Source organism: Candida jiufengensis (genome assembly GCF_024610255.1).
Source record: "Candida jiufengensis strain CBS 10846 chromosome Unknown scaffold6, whole genome shotgun sequence".
In the NCBI taxonomy this organism is placed as follows: Eukaryota; Fungi; Ascomycota; class Pichiomycetes; order Serinales; family Debaryomycetaceae; genus Lodderomyces; species Lodderomyces jiufengensis.
In genome coordinates, this window is record NW_026261557.1 from 395826 (window position 1) to 415139 (window position 19314).

General features: G+C 26.2%; 5 protein-coding genes across 5 annotated transcripts; 2 read left to right on the forward strand and 3 right to left on the reverse strand. All coding sequences in view use genetic code 12, as the record gives it.

Moving 5' to 3' along the window:
* Positions 1-324: 324 nt before the first annotated feature.
* On the forward strand, positions 325-1464 carry SVF1 (Svf1p; the record flags this gene model as incomplete). Its single annotated transcript, XM_051761610.1, has 1 exon — positions 325-1464. The coding sequence occupies one exon, from the start codon at positions 325-327 to the stop codon at positions 1462-1464; it is 1140 nt and encodes a 379-aa protein (XP_051621656.1).
* A 2169-nt stretch (positions 1465-3633) lies between these two features.
* On the reverse strand, positions 3634-5994 carry KGF54_001261 (uncharacterized protein; the record flags this gene model as incomplete). The annotated part of the gene is made up of 1 exon (XM_051761611.1): positions 3634-5994. One exon carries the CDS (start codon positions 5992-5994, stop codon positions 3634-3636), a length of 2361 nt encoding a protein of 786 aa, XP_051621657.1.
* Positions 5995-13834: 7840 nt separating this feature from the next.
* Positions 13835-14542, reverse strand: KGF54_001262 (uncharacterized protein; the record flags this gene model as incomplete). Its single annotated transcript, XM_051761612.1, has 1 exon — positions 13835-14542. The coding sequence occupies one exon, from the start codon at positions 14540-14542 to the stop codon at positions 13835-13837; it is 708 nt and encodes a 235-aa protein (XP_051621658.1).
* A 2067-nt stretch (positions 14543-16609) lies between these two features.
* RPS21 (40S ribosomal protein uS5) lies at positions 16610-17359 on the forward strand (the record flags this gene model as incomplete). Its single annotated transcript, XM_051761613.1, has 1 exon — positions 16610-17359. One exon carries the CDS (start codon positions 16610-16612, stop codon positions 17357-17359), a length of 750 nt encoding a protein of 249 aa, XP_051621659.1.
* A 173-nt stretch (positions 17360-17532) lies between these two features.
* KGF54_001264 (mRNA-binding protein) lies at positions 17533-19134 on the reverse strand (the record flags this gene model as incomplete). The annotated part of the gene is made up of 1 exon (XM_051761614.1): positions 17533-19134. One exon carries the CDS (start codon positions 19132-19134, stop codon positions 17533-17535), a length of 1602 nt encoding a protein of 533 aa, XP_051621660.1.
* Between the last annotated feature and the right edge of the window lie 180 nt (positions 19135-19314).

Here is a 19314-nt window from a genome sequence, read left to right on the forward strand (position 1 = left end):
GTGTCTTAGCTTAAATATTGACTATTAATCAAAATGACTATCAATGACCTTTAATTTATTTAATTGTAAATTTGACACGACTAACAATTTACAATTCATTATCTATATATATTTTTTTCCTCTTTCAATATTTAATATTTATTAAATTATATAAAAACATCACAATAATTTCTTATAAAGTTTTATATTTATTAAAATAATATATTTTGGATTTATTAGCCTACTTTAATTAACACATATTTGATAAATATAATACTTTAAATTTAAATTTCAACAGTTTTAACTACAAACAATTAATTAGTCTACTACTACAAATATCAAAAAATGTTTAAATGGATTCAAGGTGGTATATCAGCAGTTGCAGGAACTGCTGAACCAGAATATGGACCAGATGCAATTCATCCAATTACAACAAGAATTAATAACAAAGATACATCAAATTATCATAGAATTACTACTGCAAAAGATTTTGAATGGTTATCACCAAATTATACAAATGTTGAAACTCAAACTTTTTATTTCACTGATTTAGCAACAAAAAATGTTGGATTTGCACAAATTATACATTCAAATGTTATGGGAGTTCATACAACTGCTCAATTTACTTTTAGATTATATAATATATCTGATCCAACTATAAATATATGGACATCAACAAAATTAGAAAATTTTAAAATTGAAGGATCAAATTTTTATGCTGATAATTTAAAATTAGAATTAATTGACAACAAGAAATATATTTTAAAATCTTTTGTAAATAAAGAAAGTATAGTTGAATTTGAAATGGAAAGAAATACTGATGGTATAATATTTGGAGAAGATGGTATGACATTATATGGAGATGATATAAATCAACCTTGGGGTTCAATGAGACATGTATTTTGGCCTCGTTGTAATATAAATGGTAAAATTATTACAAAAAAATATGGAGAAATTAAAATTTTAAATGGTTTAACAATGTTTGTTATGGCTTTACAAGGTATGAAACCTCATCATGCTGCTAAATCATGGAATTTTTTAAATTTTCAAAGTAGTAATTATTCAGCTATACAAATGGAATTTACTACACCAAAATCTTATAATACAACAAAAATAAATATTGGAATTATAATTGAAAATGATAAAATTTTATATGCAACAATAAATAATGATGTTATACATATTGATTCAAAACATGATTCAGTTGGTTGGCCAGTTCCAAAATCAATTGAATTCAAATATATTGATCCAGTCACTAAAAATGATTTAGCTATAGTTTCTGGACCTTTACAAAATTTAATTGAAAGAGTTGATGTTATGGCTGAAATTCCACAATTTGTTAAAAATATTGTTAGTGGAGTTGCTGGTGCAAAACCTTATATTTATCAATACTCAAATGAATTTGAGATTAGCCTTTTAGAAAACCAAAAGAATTCAAAAGAAAAGGGAATTGGGTATACTGAAGTTACTTTTATTTCAGAATAAATGAAAGAGGTTTAGGAGCAACAAAGGTTTTTTTCTTTTTTAATACGTAGGATAGGATGGTGATAAATTAGCAGTACGTTAAATATAATCAATTATAATAATAAAGTAGTAATAAATAATAATAATAATAATAAATATTTTCATTTCGTTTTTTCCTGTATTGGTTGTTTTCATTTTAGATAATAGTATTTCGAGTATTTCTTACTATCATACCAAATTTTGTAACTTAGATATAGGCTTGATATGTGGAGTAAATTAGATTTTTAGATTCATAATTAAAGAAACTAAGAAGTCAATCGTAATACTATCGAGATACTTCCTTTTATTATATACATACCCAAATAACTCTAACTTGACATAACTTATATGAAGTTTAAACACAAATACGATTCTCGAATTTAAATAAAAACTTTTTGAATAAGACTTACAAAATAAAGTACTTAAATGTAAAAAGGATTAATTTCATAGTATCTGTATAATTTATTAAACAATTACTAACTCAACTCACATAAATCCCTCCACTTCTACTCGCAAAAAAAAAGTTTTTCATTCTGTTAATAAGAATTTAAGAAATTAAACATAATCAACCAACCAGCAAATATTTAATATTTAATACATCAATATCTTAAATAAAACGGTATTATATTTGAGATCACAGAAGGTTTAAAGTAAGTGAAGAGGATTAAAACTTATGGAGGATCTATTAATGATGTAATACAATTGATCTATATTTTGAGATTAGATCATTGATTGATTGTATGATGTCAAATCTTCATCTCTTATTGATGAAAAGTTTTTTAAAGTTAAGTTACGAGATCTCGAATTTTTTATTGCTATATAAAATTTAAGAATTGTTATTAAGAATAATAGATATTTTAATTTGTAACAATAAAAAGTTAATTTTGTTAAATGTACAAAGTAATATTATGAATATAAAAATCTTGAACGAATCTTATAAATAAATAAATTGAATTCATTTGAACCTTTTTTAAGCATGACCACCAATCGAACTTATTCCAGTGATAAGTCTTAACAAAATACGTAATTAAAGTCGATTGTAAGTTAAATAGTCCAAGACAAATACAGAATCTAGACAGACTATGCACCATAGTAATAATAAGTCAAAATTTTTTGCGTACTTTTCAATTGCTGAATTTAAAGTTATATATTGCAAATCATTATTAAAACGGTTTTTCTGCAATATAAAACTTTAAATGTAAGAGCATTGAAGCATTATTCAATTTTAACTTCCTTTTAATAAATTTAGTAAGCCTTTAAAGGCTTACTAATACTGTTTAAGGAAGTACCTTATCTTCTTCTTCTTCTTGTTTTTTTTTTCTTTTAGCTTCTTTGTTTTAAGTCGATAATAATTTTTAAGGAGTAGAAAAGCAAAACTAAATCTACCTTTTCAAGTATAATAAGGAAAATAAGTTTGTTTAATTTTTTTTATAGATTACTCCAAATTGAAACCCCTGTCTTAATTTAATCTAATTTTTAAAAATGGTCCTATTTAATCTAAAAATTTACTTTATAAAACATTTTAAAATTTAAGAGTAATATTACGGTTTAAATATTATCAATATTAAATAATAACTTAATTACTATAATTAATAACTACACCTAGATCTTAAGACATTAAAAAGTTTAAAATTTCTCTTTTGAAAAATACTAATTAAACTATAAGATTTAAATCTTGTGGGGATTGATTAATAGGTTTATAACTCATATCGTATTCATCTGGTCATCTCCCATTAGATACCTATTTATTTTATGCGTTTACGTTAACTTATTCTTTCAAAGTATATGCATTAATTATTAATATCAATATTTGATTGATTTGAAAGTTTTAACGAGTTTCAAAACTTTAAAATTCGGTTGAGGCAAAATTTCAACTTAAAATAACAGTTCTGAAATAGTAAAGTAGTAAGACCATTAACTACATCAAGTAAAAATTTAAGTAATAAAGTAACATGTAATATTATAAATTATATATTTATAAAAATCTAATAAAATTAAGAAGAATTAAAAATTGTAAATTGTAAAATTTAAATTTTACTTAACCATAAATTTAAAACCATATTGTCTAAAAATACCAAAAAATACCAGAAAATGAATACAAAACCAATAATACAAAAAATCAAAAAATATAAATTTCTTAAGCCGAGTTATTTAAAATAAATGAGAATCAGTTTGAGGAATTTCTGTATAATAAGAATGTAAAGCTCTTTTTAAAGCAGGAATTAATTTTTCCCATTTTAATATACGAACTTCTTTGTCAAAACCTCTTGGTTTCCTAATTTCATAAGCCATTATTCTTTTAGCTAATTCCATTCTATATTCTTGATTTTTTGAAATATTTGGTAATGATGAAGAATTTGAAGATATTGATGACAATGATGTAATTGGTGGTTGATTTGATGATGATGAAGCGGATGAGATTGATGATTGATTACTTGTTGGTGCTGAAAGTAATGAATTCGTTGATAATAATGATGAAGTAGATAGTTTTGAATTTGAATTTGAAGATATTGATCCAGATGTAGATCCACTTGTAGAAGCCGGAGGTGATGATAAAGTAATTGAAGGTTGATCATTTGGAGTTGAAAATTCATTCATTCTTGAACTTATAGATTTTTTACACCAAAATGGAACTAAATTAGATCTAATTCTACCTCTTTCTCTTCTTTTTTCAGAAGGTTGTTTAAATTCAGTACCAATTAATAATTCAACTATTTCAACTACTTCAACTGATGTTATATAATATTGATAGTTATTTCCATTGTTGTTATTTGGATTATTTATATTTAATTTTTCATATTCATTTTTAATCGTTGTTGGTGAATTTGTTATATTTTCTTCATCTGATGAAAAAGAATCATATTCATTATCTTCTGTAGAATTATCGTTTTTATTTTTGTTCTTGTTATATCTTGATGTATCAACTTCACATTCCAAACAACTAACTTCAATAACATCAATATTTGGAGAACTTGGTAATGTTATTGGATTTTCATTTGCATTACCAATAATTGAAAAATTAACAATTAATTTTGAACCTTGTTGTAACCTTTCAATTCTAACAATTCTTCTACGATCTAATTTTTCCAGTTTTGACCATTTGGGATAACATATGTCTTCTTTTGATGCTCCTATTAAATTTAATTCCACTGGTAAATATATTGAGTCGCTATTGTTCATGGCTTCTTTTGGTGGTCTTGTTGACGATCCACCCGCTGAAACTCCTCTTATTACTCTATACCTATTTTTGATGTTTGAAGATGATTGTACATGTTTTTTGGAATTTGAGGAAGATGTAGAGTTTTTTGTACTTGGTGGGTTAACATCTGATGACGAGGAAAACGTAGACGAGTTTGAATTTGGTTTAGAAGAATCTTTTAATGGATTTGGAGTTGGTCTTTTAGTTGTTGATTTCGATTTGGTCTTTGGTGAATTTGATTTTTTAATTTTTTGTATAGAATTTTGTCTCTTTTTGGGTATATTGTTATTATTATACAGTAACTGCTCTTCAATTTGATTGTCATCTATTGAACTTAATGGATCTATAGAACTTGGAGGTTGATTTATTATTTGATTGTTGTCATTATTAAAAATTAGGGGGTTGGGATTATCAAAAAATATAGATTGAGGCATTGTGTTTTGACTGTAAGTTGAGGGTGAAGAAATTGTAGTAGTCAAATTATTATTCAATTGTTGATAATAATTTGAATTATCATATAATGAATTATTAAAAGTTGAAGAAGATGATAATTGTTGCTGTGATAATTGGAAATGTTGTTGTTGTTGTTGTTGATATAAGGCAGTTGCTGGAGATTCAAGCTGATCATTTATATATAAATTGTTTGAATCCATTATATTTGAATTAGAATAATTGAATTCATTTGGTTGTTGATGAACTGAGTATAATGAAGATGAAGAAGTATACGACTGTTGTGGATTATTGTAATTTGAATTAGATTGATATTGTTGTAATTGATTCGGTATATTTATGTTATTTAATTTTGAAAATTCTGAATTAGTTAAGTTCATTTCATCAATCGGTGATGCACCTAAATTAACATTTATGGATTGATGATTGAAATTATTTAAATTATTATTCAAGGGTAAGTTATTTAATAATTCATTCGAATTTAATTCGTCCACATTTCTTGTGTTATCATTAAAATCATTTGATGTAGAAGTATAATTATAATTACTTGAACTATTTGTTTGATTTGAGTTTGAATTGTCAATTGAATATTGGTTATAATAAGCAATAGCTGCATTATCTTCATTTAAGTTGTTACTATTGTAATTCAAATTTGTTGTCGCATTGAAATTTTCATCAAATGATTGTATACCGCTATTTAAGTTATTATTTATATCATTGTTATTATTTTGACTATTACTATTACTACCACTGTATTGTTGATCATGATCATTTGAATCTGGCATATTGAAGCGATTGAAAAATGAATCCAGGTATAAATTTAAAGATGAATCAGTAATAGTTGTAGCAGTCGTTGTAAACATAAATGCTTTTCAAATTATATTCTCAAATATACCACTTTGGAAAAAAATATAAATATTGATTATTATTATTACCTTTTGATTTATATAATGATTCAAGTTAATGATTAAACATATAAATTGGTATTTGATATATGAATATTATAAAAATAAATAGATGAGTAAATTTAAAAAACTGAACTTTTGAATTTGTATTTATAAAAACAATTTGACGGATATCTCAATTCAAATAAATAAAGTACAAAATTGATATAAGTTTCAAAATTATTATAAAATAATAAAAAAATATACTTAATGTTTCTAAAAATAAACAACTCAATGAATATTCAATTAAATAAAGACGTTAAACGATAAACAACAAATGATAAATCAAATTGAATTAACTTCTAAATTACAAAATTGAAATAAAAAAAAGTTGTGATCAATTGAGGATATGCTAATTTATTTATTCTTTAACTCAAAATTGAATTTTTGAAAATTTATTATTTTTTTGGTTTTGTGTTTTTTAATTTATTTTTTTAAAGTTTAAAGTTTAAAGTTTTTTATTTTTTTTATTTTTTTATTTTTTTTATTTTTTTTAATTGTTCATTTTTTAATCAAATTCAAAATTTTAAAAATGTGAGTGAATAAAGAATTATTCAACTTGCGTTATGAGAATAATAACGAAGGAAAAATAAAAATATTAATTTGTATTACATATTACATATTACATATACATATATGTATATGTACAAATTGTTATAGAGTATTTATTTAAATTCCCTTTTGGAGTTAAATAAATTGTAATAAACTTATATCCTATCTGTATGCAGGTTTATCTAGATTTACTTTTTTATTCATTCAACTTTTCAATTTACTTAATTTGATATACCCTAAAGCAATATTCTTCATTTATCAAACTTATTGGATTTATAATAACTTTTAATCTTTCAAAAGTTTATTAATTTAAATTTGATCATCTCTTTTGTTTGCAATCTTCATATACTTTTAACTAATATTAAAAAATAAAAGAAATAATAATCTTGATTAATAAAATTATAGTATTTCTGTTCTATTATAATAAAATATAATCTACTTTACAAAATTATAAAAATTGCATTAGTATAATAAAAATGGAGTAAAAAATCTTTATTTGTTTATTCGTAAATGTTAATTTCAACCCGACCCTTTTTTTAATAATTATGTAACAATTAAAGTTTTTTAAATTATAGCCATTAAAATTTTTAACTTTGATGACTATTTTAGATATCATTGTCATTGAATTAGTTGATATATTATTATGGTACACGATATTTAATTACAACTGTATTTGAGTTAAACTTGTTTTAATATGGTTAGTATACTATTTGTATTTTTCAAGAATCATTTCTTTTTATTTACTTCAGCCAGGGGTTTGGACATTTTTAATTTTTCGTATTGTTTATAATGTAAATTCCTTCGAAAAGAAAAATTGCTGTACAGTACAGTACATGCATTTTGGAAACAAAGAGAGAAGAATGTAATTGTGCGTTTGAAAAATATTTCGTAGACTTGATATTCAAGTTATCACTTTGATAATACTACTAAGAGATCTCGTATCTCCTATCTCCAAAAAAAGCATTTGAAACTAATATTTAATTATTATAAAACCCTTTTAATTCTTTCAAATTTTTTTGACGTAATAAAATAAATTATTGTTAACAAGTATTATCAATTAATTTTAATAAGGTAACTAAAAAGAATCATCTTCGTAACTTATTACTGAGGTAAACTGGATAAAATTATTACTTCTTTTGCTTATTGATTTTTATTGTGTTTTCTATTTAAAGCACAAAATGATAACAATAAACAAATTTAATTGGTGGGGAGTTAGTCAAAAATAAAGAAAAAAAAATTGGAGGTACCTTTTGATAATAGGACAAAATCATTATTAAAAACGAATTTAAAATCTTTATATGCATTATTTAATCATTTTGTTATAATTTTGTAATTGTTATGTTCAATTTTTCTTTTTACGTATATTTTCTTTTAGTAACTAAATTAATTTTCGAGGAAAAGTAAATGATTCCGAATTAATTAATTATTCCGAATAACTGATTATCCATCATTTTATTTTTACAATTACCTTCTTAAAGTTGATAATTATGTTCAAAATAATTGACTTTCAGAAAATATATTGATTGATTTAATTTTATAATTACAAATAAAGTTTCATAAAATGAAAAAAAAGAAATTTTAATATAATTTGAGAGAAATTGAATCGTGAAGAAAACTTTAAAAAATTTGGTATTTTTCCGGTTATGATTTCTTTTTCTTATATATTTTTTTCTTTCAGAAGGTAGTTCAAATGATTTTGAATTTATGGCAGATAAATCCATATCGTTTGATCATACAAGGTTTTGTCGTCCCAATCATATATTATTGGAGTAATCTTTATTCCAATTCATCGAAAATTCTATGCTTCCAATTCAAACAATAGGATTTAGTTTCTTGTCCGTAACCATCTAATTTCTTCTTGAAACCTTCTATTTTTTAAAACTAAGTCTTACTAAAAAAAATTAAAAGACTAAAATTGTTAAAATGTTTGAAAATTAAAATTTACGATGAATATACTTTACGCCTATAGAATAATTTTTGATTATGATAAAGTTTAATTAGATGTTCAGTAGGCTATGTTTGCTTTGTTTAATGAATCAAAGTTAATGACTTGTATTGTTGTAGAATAAAAAAGATGAATAAATAAGTTTTTATGGTACATTTCCGACAGATTTTAAAAATGATACAGCATATTAAATCTGTCGGTTAATTATACATTTCGAAAAAAAACAAAAAAAAATTAAATTAAAAAAAAAAAGATTTCCTTCTTTCGCAGATCTACTTAAATTATTTATTTATTTTTTTATTTTTTTATTTGATTTAAAAAAGTATAATTTCTTTTTCAATTGTTTTTTTTTTTATTATTCTTGATTTTGGTCTCGAAGTTTGATTTGGTTTTTCATTATCAACTTATAATAAGACGGTTTTGACTATAATGGCTGTGCAAATAGCATAACAATAGGAATAGGAATAGACTTAATCTGTTCGTCTATTAACTTAACAACCATCGAATGTATTGAACTCTAAAAATCGGGGAAGGCTTTCCTTCAACAATATTGCAAGAATTTATAGCAAAAATTATGGAGTTTCTCCGTCAAAGGTTAGGTTACTACAGATACGCTTTAGCTCTATTAGGAAATTGTAAATTTAGAAACTCTCTTTTCTTATGAGTAGAGGATTGGAAGAAATAAAAAGAAGAAACGTTCATAAAGTCGCCTTGTAATAAATAAACTTTCTTCACTCACAGAATATTGTAAATTAATACGCAATCAAGAATTGGCTAAAGTTTCCAATGTTCGTACAAAATTTCTTGATTCGATAAGCTGCAGCTTTCGGGCGATTATGGGCAATAACTTTCTCTACAAATTTGTCTTTTTCATTTGTCTCTTGAGCCAAGTTATAATCAGTTGATAAATAATATTAAAGTACGAGAGTAGAGTCTTATAATGCTCGAGTTATAAGCTCGAGTCAGAAAAACATTACTGGTAAGAATAACTATTACAGTACTATTACGTTACAAAAGTCTTAATAAATGATAAATACCAATACATACTTGATTGTTACCTCATATGACGATATTTAGGTATAAATGGATGTATAAATAATTACGTAAAAATAGAAAATAAAATTTAATGATTTCCTTTAACAAAACCAACCTTACATGTGCATATGTAAAGCCAAAATAGGTTTGTATACATCAAGAATAACAATTTTTAGACTTTGCAGATTAGAGAAACTTAAATTATACCTTAAATATACGGCACAAAAAAAGCAAGTACAAAACTAAGGCACTTAGCATTCTAAAAATGTATCAAGATACGTCTTTGCTATCTTTTTATTCAATAAGAGTTTTAGATACTATACTGATTAAATTTGGAGGGAAAGTTATTGTTAAATAACACGTTTAATGCCACACATTTTAGACTTTACTTGATGCAAATGAAGGAAATTTAAAACATTATCAAGTAATTATTATATTTATGGATTTAAGAACTTGACTTTCGGATTGTTGGCACAAAAACTATTCATACAATAACAAGTAGGATTTAAGTTTCAGAGTAGTCAAATTTATAAGCATATATAAAATGTGTTCTTAATAGTATAAACACTCAAAAAAACATTAGTGTTGAATGCGGTCAACTTAATGCTTGAAAAGGACCCACGTTTTGCTAACCCAGTGGTTCTCGATTTAATTGAATTATGAATGATAAAACGGCACCAATCAATGCATCATCTTTCTTTTTTTTAATGCCGTAAGATGTAATGAAAGGATATATGTTTTGTAATTCGGTTTGATAAATCTAGAAAATTAAAAAAAAAAAATAAAAAAAGATTAACTGACAGATCAAAAATTTCTTTTTTTTTTTTTTTTTTATTACTGTATGTTAATAATTACTTCAAATTTGAGTTGCCGTTTGATTGTCATTTTTGCCTTCCCTTTTAAAGAATGATTTACCGTTAAGGAGAATGTAAAAAACAGATTTTGTATCAAAAAATAGTTTTTTGGTCTAATTTGAAAATTAGATCTTTATTGTTTTTGTTATTCGTAAGGAAAGTGAACTCCTATAAATTTGTTATTCATTAAAATGCCGTTATTTTGAATTTAGTGAAATGGTTTAAACCAAACTTGCAAATTATTTGGACATTACAAATAGTATATGGGGACTTAAAATGATTTTTGTTGGCTGAAACATGTCACTGTGCATTGTCAAACTGGATAAAATCTACGAATTTTCTGGTAATATTGATAAGTGATTTGCCTGAGGATTAACAATAATACAAATTGAATCTAACACTTATAAAAAATTCAAGTCACAAAACCTGAATAAAACTTATGCAGAAATAATTATTTCCTCGATCTTCGGTTTTTTAAAGTTTAAAAAATACAGCCCCTCTCTACTACCCCTCTAATTTCCTATTATTTCCTAATTACTCAAACTTAAATTTTAAAATCATAACCATGATTTAAACATAATTAAGATCAAAAAGAAACCAAATGCAAACTTTAACTTTTGATCGTAATTGGGAAATAATTTATCCACCTCAATATGTTTCAAATCAAATCCTAATTCGTATCTCAGGGAAGATGATTAAGTTTAATCGTACGGCAACAAAAAGTAGAAATTTGAAGATAAAACGCAGTACGAAAATCTCATTAGGAGAATAATAATTGATACATATACATGATTTAAGCAACACAAGCTCAACTTAGCCGTAATTTTAATTAAGGGTGCGATCTACTTTCAATAAAGTCATTTCTCCGCAGACTTGATCATATCTCAAAATTGTAGACTACTTTTCAATACTTTACCATATTTTACTTTTGTAATATTCTTAATAAGGTACCAAAATTTCGAAAAATGATCCAAGAAAAATATGATCATAGTAATTGAAGGTTTAAATTTAAAATTTTTTAGTTTGTCAATTAAAAAAAGTTGGTTACTCATGGGTGATCAATTTGCCGAATTTGTAATGAAAGGAATTTTAGTATTGGGAAGAATATTTCTCGAATCACTCATAAATTTAGGTCTGTCTAAAAAAGTATAAAGCTGATAAGATTTATTCAGTTATCATATGCTAATTACTTCAAATTGATTTTGTTTATATACAAAACTTGCATTACTAAATTTGCGTTCATACGTACGTATTACTATGGAGTTCATATTTTAGACTTTAAAACCTACGTTTCATAGTCTATACGGGTAAATCATATTGTTTTCCGTCTTAGAGTTTTCACAAGTTTAAAATGAGTAAAACCGGTAAAATATTTTCCCCTATAGCAGAACAGAGTTTAAAGTTTTTGTTTCTTTAATGCAATGCTTGATGTTTTAAAGTATATTTGTTTGTAATTTATTCTACCTATCATATGCAGAATTAAAAGGAAATTTAAATGACAAATTGTATATAAGCTTTTCATTTAAAATTATAAAATTTTGAGGATGGTTGAAAAAAAATGTCAAATCAACTCAATTTGTTATGAGACAAATTTGTTTTTCGTTTTGAATAATTTTAGATTGAGTTCTTTAGGTACTTTTAGAAAATAGAGATTTGTCTGTTCTCGCGCGATAGGATTTATATAGTTATTTAATACATGTTTTAGATGTGATTCTCCAAATACAGTTAGTGCTCAATTACTTAATTATTGACTCATCTTTTTTTTCTAACTATTCATTGCATTACGGTCTTACTACTAATTTTTTAGCTTTTTAAATTTTTCGCTAAAAAGTTAAATATAGAACAATAAGAACATGGACAAAAGAGAATGCGGATCAATTTGGGGGATTTGATGCATTTTTTGATACGTCAAATGACATTTATTTTCCTTTGCCAAGAAAGAAATCTTCTAATTGTTCTCATAACATTACGTCTAGCTCACCTAACTTTGAAAATTTGAGGACTTAGTTTACCTTGCTTGGTAAAAGTGCCGCATGAGTAATAGTTTATCTTTTCGATTATATACTTTGTTCAGCATGTTGTTGACATTTTTAACTACCTAATATAATTTAAAAGTCATACATACTTGATCAAGTCTAAGCCCTATTATAAAATTAAGTTTCAATTGACAAACAATAACGAAACTTTTGTATTGCCGTATTTGTGTACTCGAGCTAACGGTATTGATGTAAGAATTTGTGCAGAAATAGAAGGTTTTTTTGATCATTCAAAATTAACGTTTACCACGACTATTACAAAAGTAAACACACGCTTGGAATACACAAATTCTTAGTATATTTTCATCTCCCATAATCACCTTCAATTTATTACAAAGTTTATAAATAATTTTGGAAAGATCAATTGGAGCATACAAGAATGGAAAACTCAAATATCATTTACCCCCAATTGGCTAAAGGTAGTATGTGGAAAAAGAAAAATGAGCTTTTGTATAATTATCGATTTTAACGCAAATGAGATGAGTGTTAAGATCAATCATAGAGTAGCAAGACATATTGTTAGTCTCAGAGTAAAAGGGTCACAATATTAAAAATATATTCAATGCAAGAGAAGAAAAGTTTTACATATGTATAATAAGCCCATTTGAGTAGAATTTGTTTAGTTTAGCTTTCTCATAGTTTAGACACTGACCATGTAACCACATTTAATAGCTATATATTTTCATATATAATTTTGTTACGTAAGTATAATTAAATTTTTTAAGAACATTAGATTCAACGTCAATGTAAAAGGTTACAACCTACCAATTATAATAATAGTCAAAAAATGGTTAGTTTCGAGTTCACTATTTTCTCGGCTGATAAGTTGAAATTTGTTGCAAAATAAACTATAACTAAAAAGAAGCACTGATTTGCAACACTAATTTTTCAGATTTACCATATTTAAACAAAGTGAAATTTCCTTGTTAAAATATAATAAATTTACTCTGAACAAATAGAGCCCATTTTTCAATATAATCGTTGCTTAACCATGTCTTTTAAAAAAATTTATCTATATAAGCTCAAGGAATAATTCGGGTAAGTTTTATCAGTTGCAAAATATAAGTACGACAAATTTAGAAACACAAAACGAGGATTTTATACACGGAAATATAATATTGCAGTTCAGTTTCAATAATAAAAAACGTCCTTAACTTGTGAGAATGTCAATTGACAATTGTGAAGACAAACAAAGCTACGAATATCTTGTTGTGATGATTTATCTATTAAAGAAAAATAGATTACTTTAACTTATATAATGTATACAAAAGAACTCAATAAACAATTGAAATGGAAGTACTCCGAATTTGAGCCATAACTTTATATATCAATTGTAATTAGATAGTTCTCTTTTTATCGTATTGTGGGTAGTATTTACTAACAAAATAACCATCAAGTAAAACTAAACCAGTAATAATGGAAGCATGTAAACCAACAACAACATTATTATCTGATCTAATTCTATGTCTTTCTAAATATCCGTAATAACCAGCAGTTAAACCACCAGCTACAACAAAAATTTGAGAAAGAACAACTGGATTTTGTAATTCAATTGATAATCTTGAAAATAAATCTTGAGAAGTTTTTGAGATTGATTTACCAGTTTCTTGTAAGTATGAACCAAAATTTTGAGCACCTTGTTGAACTGAAGCACTTAATTGACTGAAAATGTTTTTACCTTCTTTTTCTAAGTGATTAAATTCCTTTTTAGCAGCATCATAAGCTTCTTGACTTTTTTCATTTATAGCTTCATAAATAACTTCACCTCTTTCATTTACAGCTTCTACAAATTCTTTACCTGATTTTCTTAATTCTTCACCATATTCTTCACCTGATTTTTTTAATTCATCAGCTTTTTTTGAACCTTCTTTTTGTAAATTTTTAGCAGTTTTTGAACCTTCTGCTTTTAATTCATTAACTTTTTTGGATCCTTCTTCAGCTGCATCAGCTGCATCTTCTTGAGCCTTTAATTTGATGTCTTCAGCGTCTTTTTTCAAGTTCTTCTTGATTTGTTCGTTTGATGGAGCGTTGTGATGGTTGGCCATTTTAAATTGATTTATTTAGTCGTTAGTTTGCTATTGAATTTTTTTGAAAGAAATTTAAATATAAGAATTATTATAAATTAATTTATCAATTGGATGTGTTAATTATATTGAACAAAGTCTTGAATTGATTGATTATAAATTGATTAAATTAAGTTCTTATCGTTGTTGTCAATTGATGGAAAAAGAAAAGTTGTTTTAAATAATTTAAATTTTTAACTTAAAATTGTAATTTTGATAAAAATTAAAATAATAAAAATGAAAGAAAATTCTATGATAATACTAATAAATAATAAATTAAGGGGATGAAATTTTCTTCTATAAAATAATTAACAAATAGATAGAGATTTTACTATTTATATTGTTAAAGATTACTACATAATTGAGTAAGACGACCAATTTCGTTGACTATATAACAGCAATCTATGTTGAGTATGTACTAAATTATTTCATACTATTGATGAGTTTGAATGTGAAATTTTATTTAAGAATTACAAAAGTCATTTAATTTATCACAAATTTGGTAATAGCAATTATTGAAAAAAAAAAAAAAAAATTTTAAAACTAATTAATTTAATTTTATTAACAAATTAAATATAAAGATAGAATTATTATTGTAGCGTTCTATGTACTAGAACTACATTGCTTAAGTTTTATCATTACTTGGTCGAAAGTAAATTGTATTTGGAATTGTATCGATAAATAAAAATTATTTATCAAGTAAGAACTGAATTTGCTCTTAACTAATTTTTATCAAGACTTTACTACTTACAAAAACTTTTGAGCAATTGATTTAACACAACTTTGAAAATAGAGCTCGCTTTTAAAGTATTGAAATAAATGCCTTAAACAAATTAGAGTTTCAGATGCTGATAATTAATCATTATAATAGTCGTCTGACTACTTCTAAAATATAATAAATTTAATCAAACTGCTTGTTTTGTGATATGTTATCTTAACAATTTTATTATAATTTCTTAGACCCCGGAAAATGACGTATTATTTAATAAATATTTACGATTCTTACAGTCTTTAATCAACTACGAGCACAATGTTGGCTAGAAGCAAACTAAAATAATAACAATCACGTGCAAAAATGTCTGCGAATAAAGAATATAAATATTAAGTATTCACTTTTTTATTTCAAAAACATGAAGGTAATGCATATCACACAACATGAAAGACAGAAAAACCTGTTTGAAATGGCTCTAAAGCAGTGGTCTATCATGCAGACGATAGTATTTCTATTTCGCTTTTTGCTTTCAGACCACAACAAGTGTTTGTTTAATTTTTTCTCGTAATTGCCGACTAAATACATTACCATCATACTAGATTTTAATTTGCTACCAACTGCTTTGAAACAATTTACAAAACAGTACGAGATGAATGACAGTTTCTTTAAGTACGGTTACATTGACTGGTTCTAAAGCCACTTAATGATCTCGGGGCCATGAGTTTACGTTGAAAGTACTAAAGTACCAAATTCCGTAAAAACATGATCCCAGTTTGATTGAATTTAATGTAAGCGAGTAAGAGTGAGCTATACTAAAAAGTGCAGAGTAGTAAAAATAGGATTATTATCCATTGAAGTGAAGAAATCAAACCAGAGAAAACCTAAGTTAGAAATCTTTTGCCACTAGGTTGAGGGCTAAATTTGGTTGCAAATAAAACACATTAAATAGGTGACACAAAAAATAGTAATACAATTCTTTTTTAGCCAACAGCAAAGTCATCGACAACGGTAGTGCTGTAGATTTGCCTTCCTTAAATGACAGTCAGCCTTATAATCATTCCCTCTTCTTGTGTCTAGCACCCCCGTTACCTAAGTGTATTACTGATAAATGACTTATAAGCTGTTCAAAAGCCTTTAGCATCACGTGCCAAGTTTAATAATAGGGCTGTAAACATTCATACACAAAACCAAACGAAAAAAGTATTGATTATTTTGAAAATTTACAATCAGAAAGAACTGAGACAATTTCTAATAAATTAAACAAATACTAGTCGATTGAAAACCAACACCCCGGCTTTCCAAGTAACATTCCGACAAGTTAATTATCAAATATAAATATGTCAGCAGAAGCTCCAAAAAGACAATTTGGTGGTAGAAGAAGAGGAGGACCAAGAAGAGGAAGAAGAGATGGTGAAGAAAAAGGATGGACTCCAGTTACTAAATTAGGTAGATTAGTTAAAGCTGGTAAAATCACCACTATTGAAGAAATTTATTTACATTCCTTACCAGTTAAAGAATTTCAAATCATTGATTTATTATTACCAGAATTAAAAGATGAAGTTATGAAAATTAGATCAGTTCAAAAACAAACTAGAGCTGGTCAAAGAACTAGAATGAAAGCTGTTGTTGTTATTGGTGATTCAAACGGTCATGTTGGTTTAGGTATTAAAACTGCTAAAGAAGTTGCCTCAGCCATTAAAGCCGCTATTGTTATTGCTAAATTATCAATTATTCCAATCAGAAGAGGTTATTGGGGTTCTAATTTAGGTCAACCACACTCATTACCATGTAAAGTTACTGGTAAATGTGGTTCAGTTACTGTTAGATTAATCCCAGCTCCAAGAGGTAAAGGTATTGTTGCTTCACCAGCTGTTAAAAAATTAATGCAATTAGCAGGTGTTGAAGATGTTTATACTTCATCAGCTGGTTCTACTAGAACTACTGAAAATACCTTAAAAGCTGCTTTCGTTGCTATTGGTAACACTTATGGTTTCTTAACTCCAAACTTATGGAAAGAAACTCCTTTAGTTGCTTCACCATTAGAAATTTACGCTGAAGAAGCTGCTTCTGGTAAAAAAAGATACTAATTTATTTTAGATGTCATTTAATGTATAAATACTATTCAAAAACTTAATTTTACAGATGTAGTCGCAAACTCTTTTAAACAATAATAGTAAAGCTGGAATTTATCACAGCTGATGATGTAATATTAAATAAGATTTAGGTACAAATTCTATATATTATATATGATTTTGTTGATTTAATCTTGAGCAACTTGTTCCATAACTTGATCTTCATTGACCGCAAATTGACGATTATTTGTTTCAATATTTCCATTATGAGCATCACTAATTCCATCTTTTGTCCAATGATGTGATGCGGTAATTCTACCTTCTGGATGTTGATACATACACATTGCACTTGAACAATTACTACCAAAACGACATGGTTCAGCTAATGGATGATTAAAAGTGCAATCTAATCTTCTACATTCAGCACCAGCACGACAAGGAACAGCAGATGTAGCATGTCTTCTTGGACATTTATAATTGGTACATTTCATACCAAATTTACATTGTTCTAAAGCTATTTGAGTCAGTGATGGTAAAGTTTTAATTTCAGCATTTGGAGGACGAGGATGTGATTTGTTACATTCTTTATTTTGACAATTAACACCATCTTTACACCATTCTAATGTTTCTATTTTAGCATCAGCATTTGAAGGAGTTGGATGAGCAAATGGACAATTTTCTTTTGCACATTTTAAACCAAATCTACAAGAACCTTGTTCAAGCATTATTAAATTCTTTTGTTTAGCTTCATATTCTTTTTCTGATTGTTCTAATTTAGCAATTAATTCTTGATCTTGATCTGGATGTATAAAATTACAAGTACCTGGTGGATTTGGACAATCTGGATATGCAAAACAATTTTTAGTTGGATGAGAAAAGGGACATTCTTTATTTGAACAATGCGGGAAATCTGGACATCTACCTTTTGGAGGACGTGGTACAAATTTAGTGGTATTATTTGAATCTTTACCTCCTGAGGCAACAAAAGCTTCTAATTGTTTTGTAACTTGTGGAGGTCTTTTTGAAATTGATGAACGATCTGTTGGTTTTTTTCCAATACCTCCATTAATGATCTTGTTTCTAGATGATAATGATGAAGAAGTTGAGTCAACACCAAATCTTTTGCTTCTCAACGCCAACCTTTCCTTTTCATTTAATTTCTTAGGACCAGTTGGAGGTATTGATGATGATGATCGATTCAACGCTCGAGGATCTCTTGATGAAGATGGGATATAATTATCTCTTGCTGATGATGGAGTGTAGTTATCCCTTGCTGATGATGTATTTTGTGTATCTCTGGTTGAGGAAGGTTTGTAAGAATCTCTTGATGCAGTATTTGAAAATCTATTGGTGACCCGTGAAGTTGAAGCTTCTGGTTTTTTATACTCTTGATTTGAAGGTTGATTGACTTGAGATTGGGTTCTTGATTGTGGTTGATATGAATCTTGAGATATATGAGTGACTGAGTTTACTTGTGGATGTTGATGATTTTGTGAATGTGTGGTTGAAGTAGGATTATAATTTGTACGATTTTGTTGAGCTAATCTATTTTCAATATTTTGAAGTTCTACATAAACTTGACTAACAAATTCAGAATCTATTGGAATATCTGCTATTTCTTTAACTTCTGTAACAATAACATCTTGGCTTTTATTTGACACGATACAATAAATTATATATTCAGCTATATCTTGTGCATCTTCTGGTCCTATTCCATAACGTCTTATAATTTCAGCCATTAAACTTTGTTTAAGTTGGTCAGAAACTTTGCTATCAGGAGTCAAAGCCATATTGTATTAATGAATTGATATTAATGAAAGTAGTGATAAAAAAGCTGATGTTTCAGGTTTATCAAGGGCGATTGAATATTTTTTTTTTACGTATTATTTATAATATTTATATTAATAAATTAATTAATTATTATGCTCTCTAATTAAATTAAGAAATTAACGAAATTTAACATAGTACCT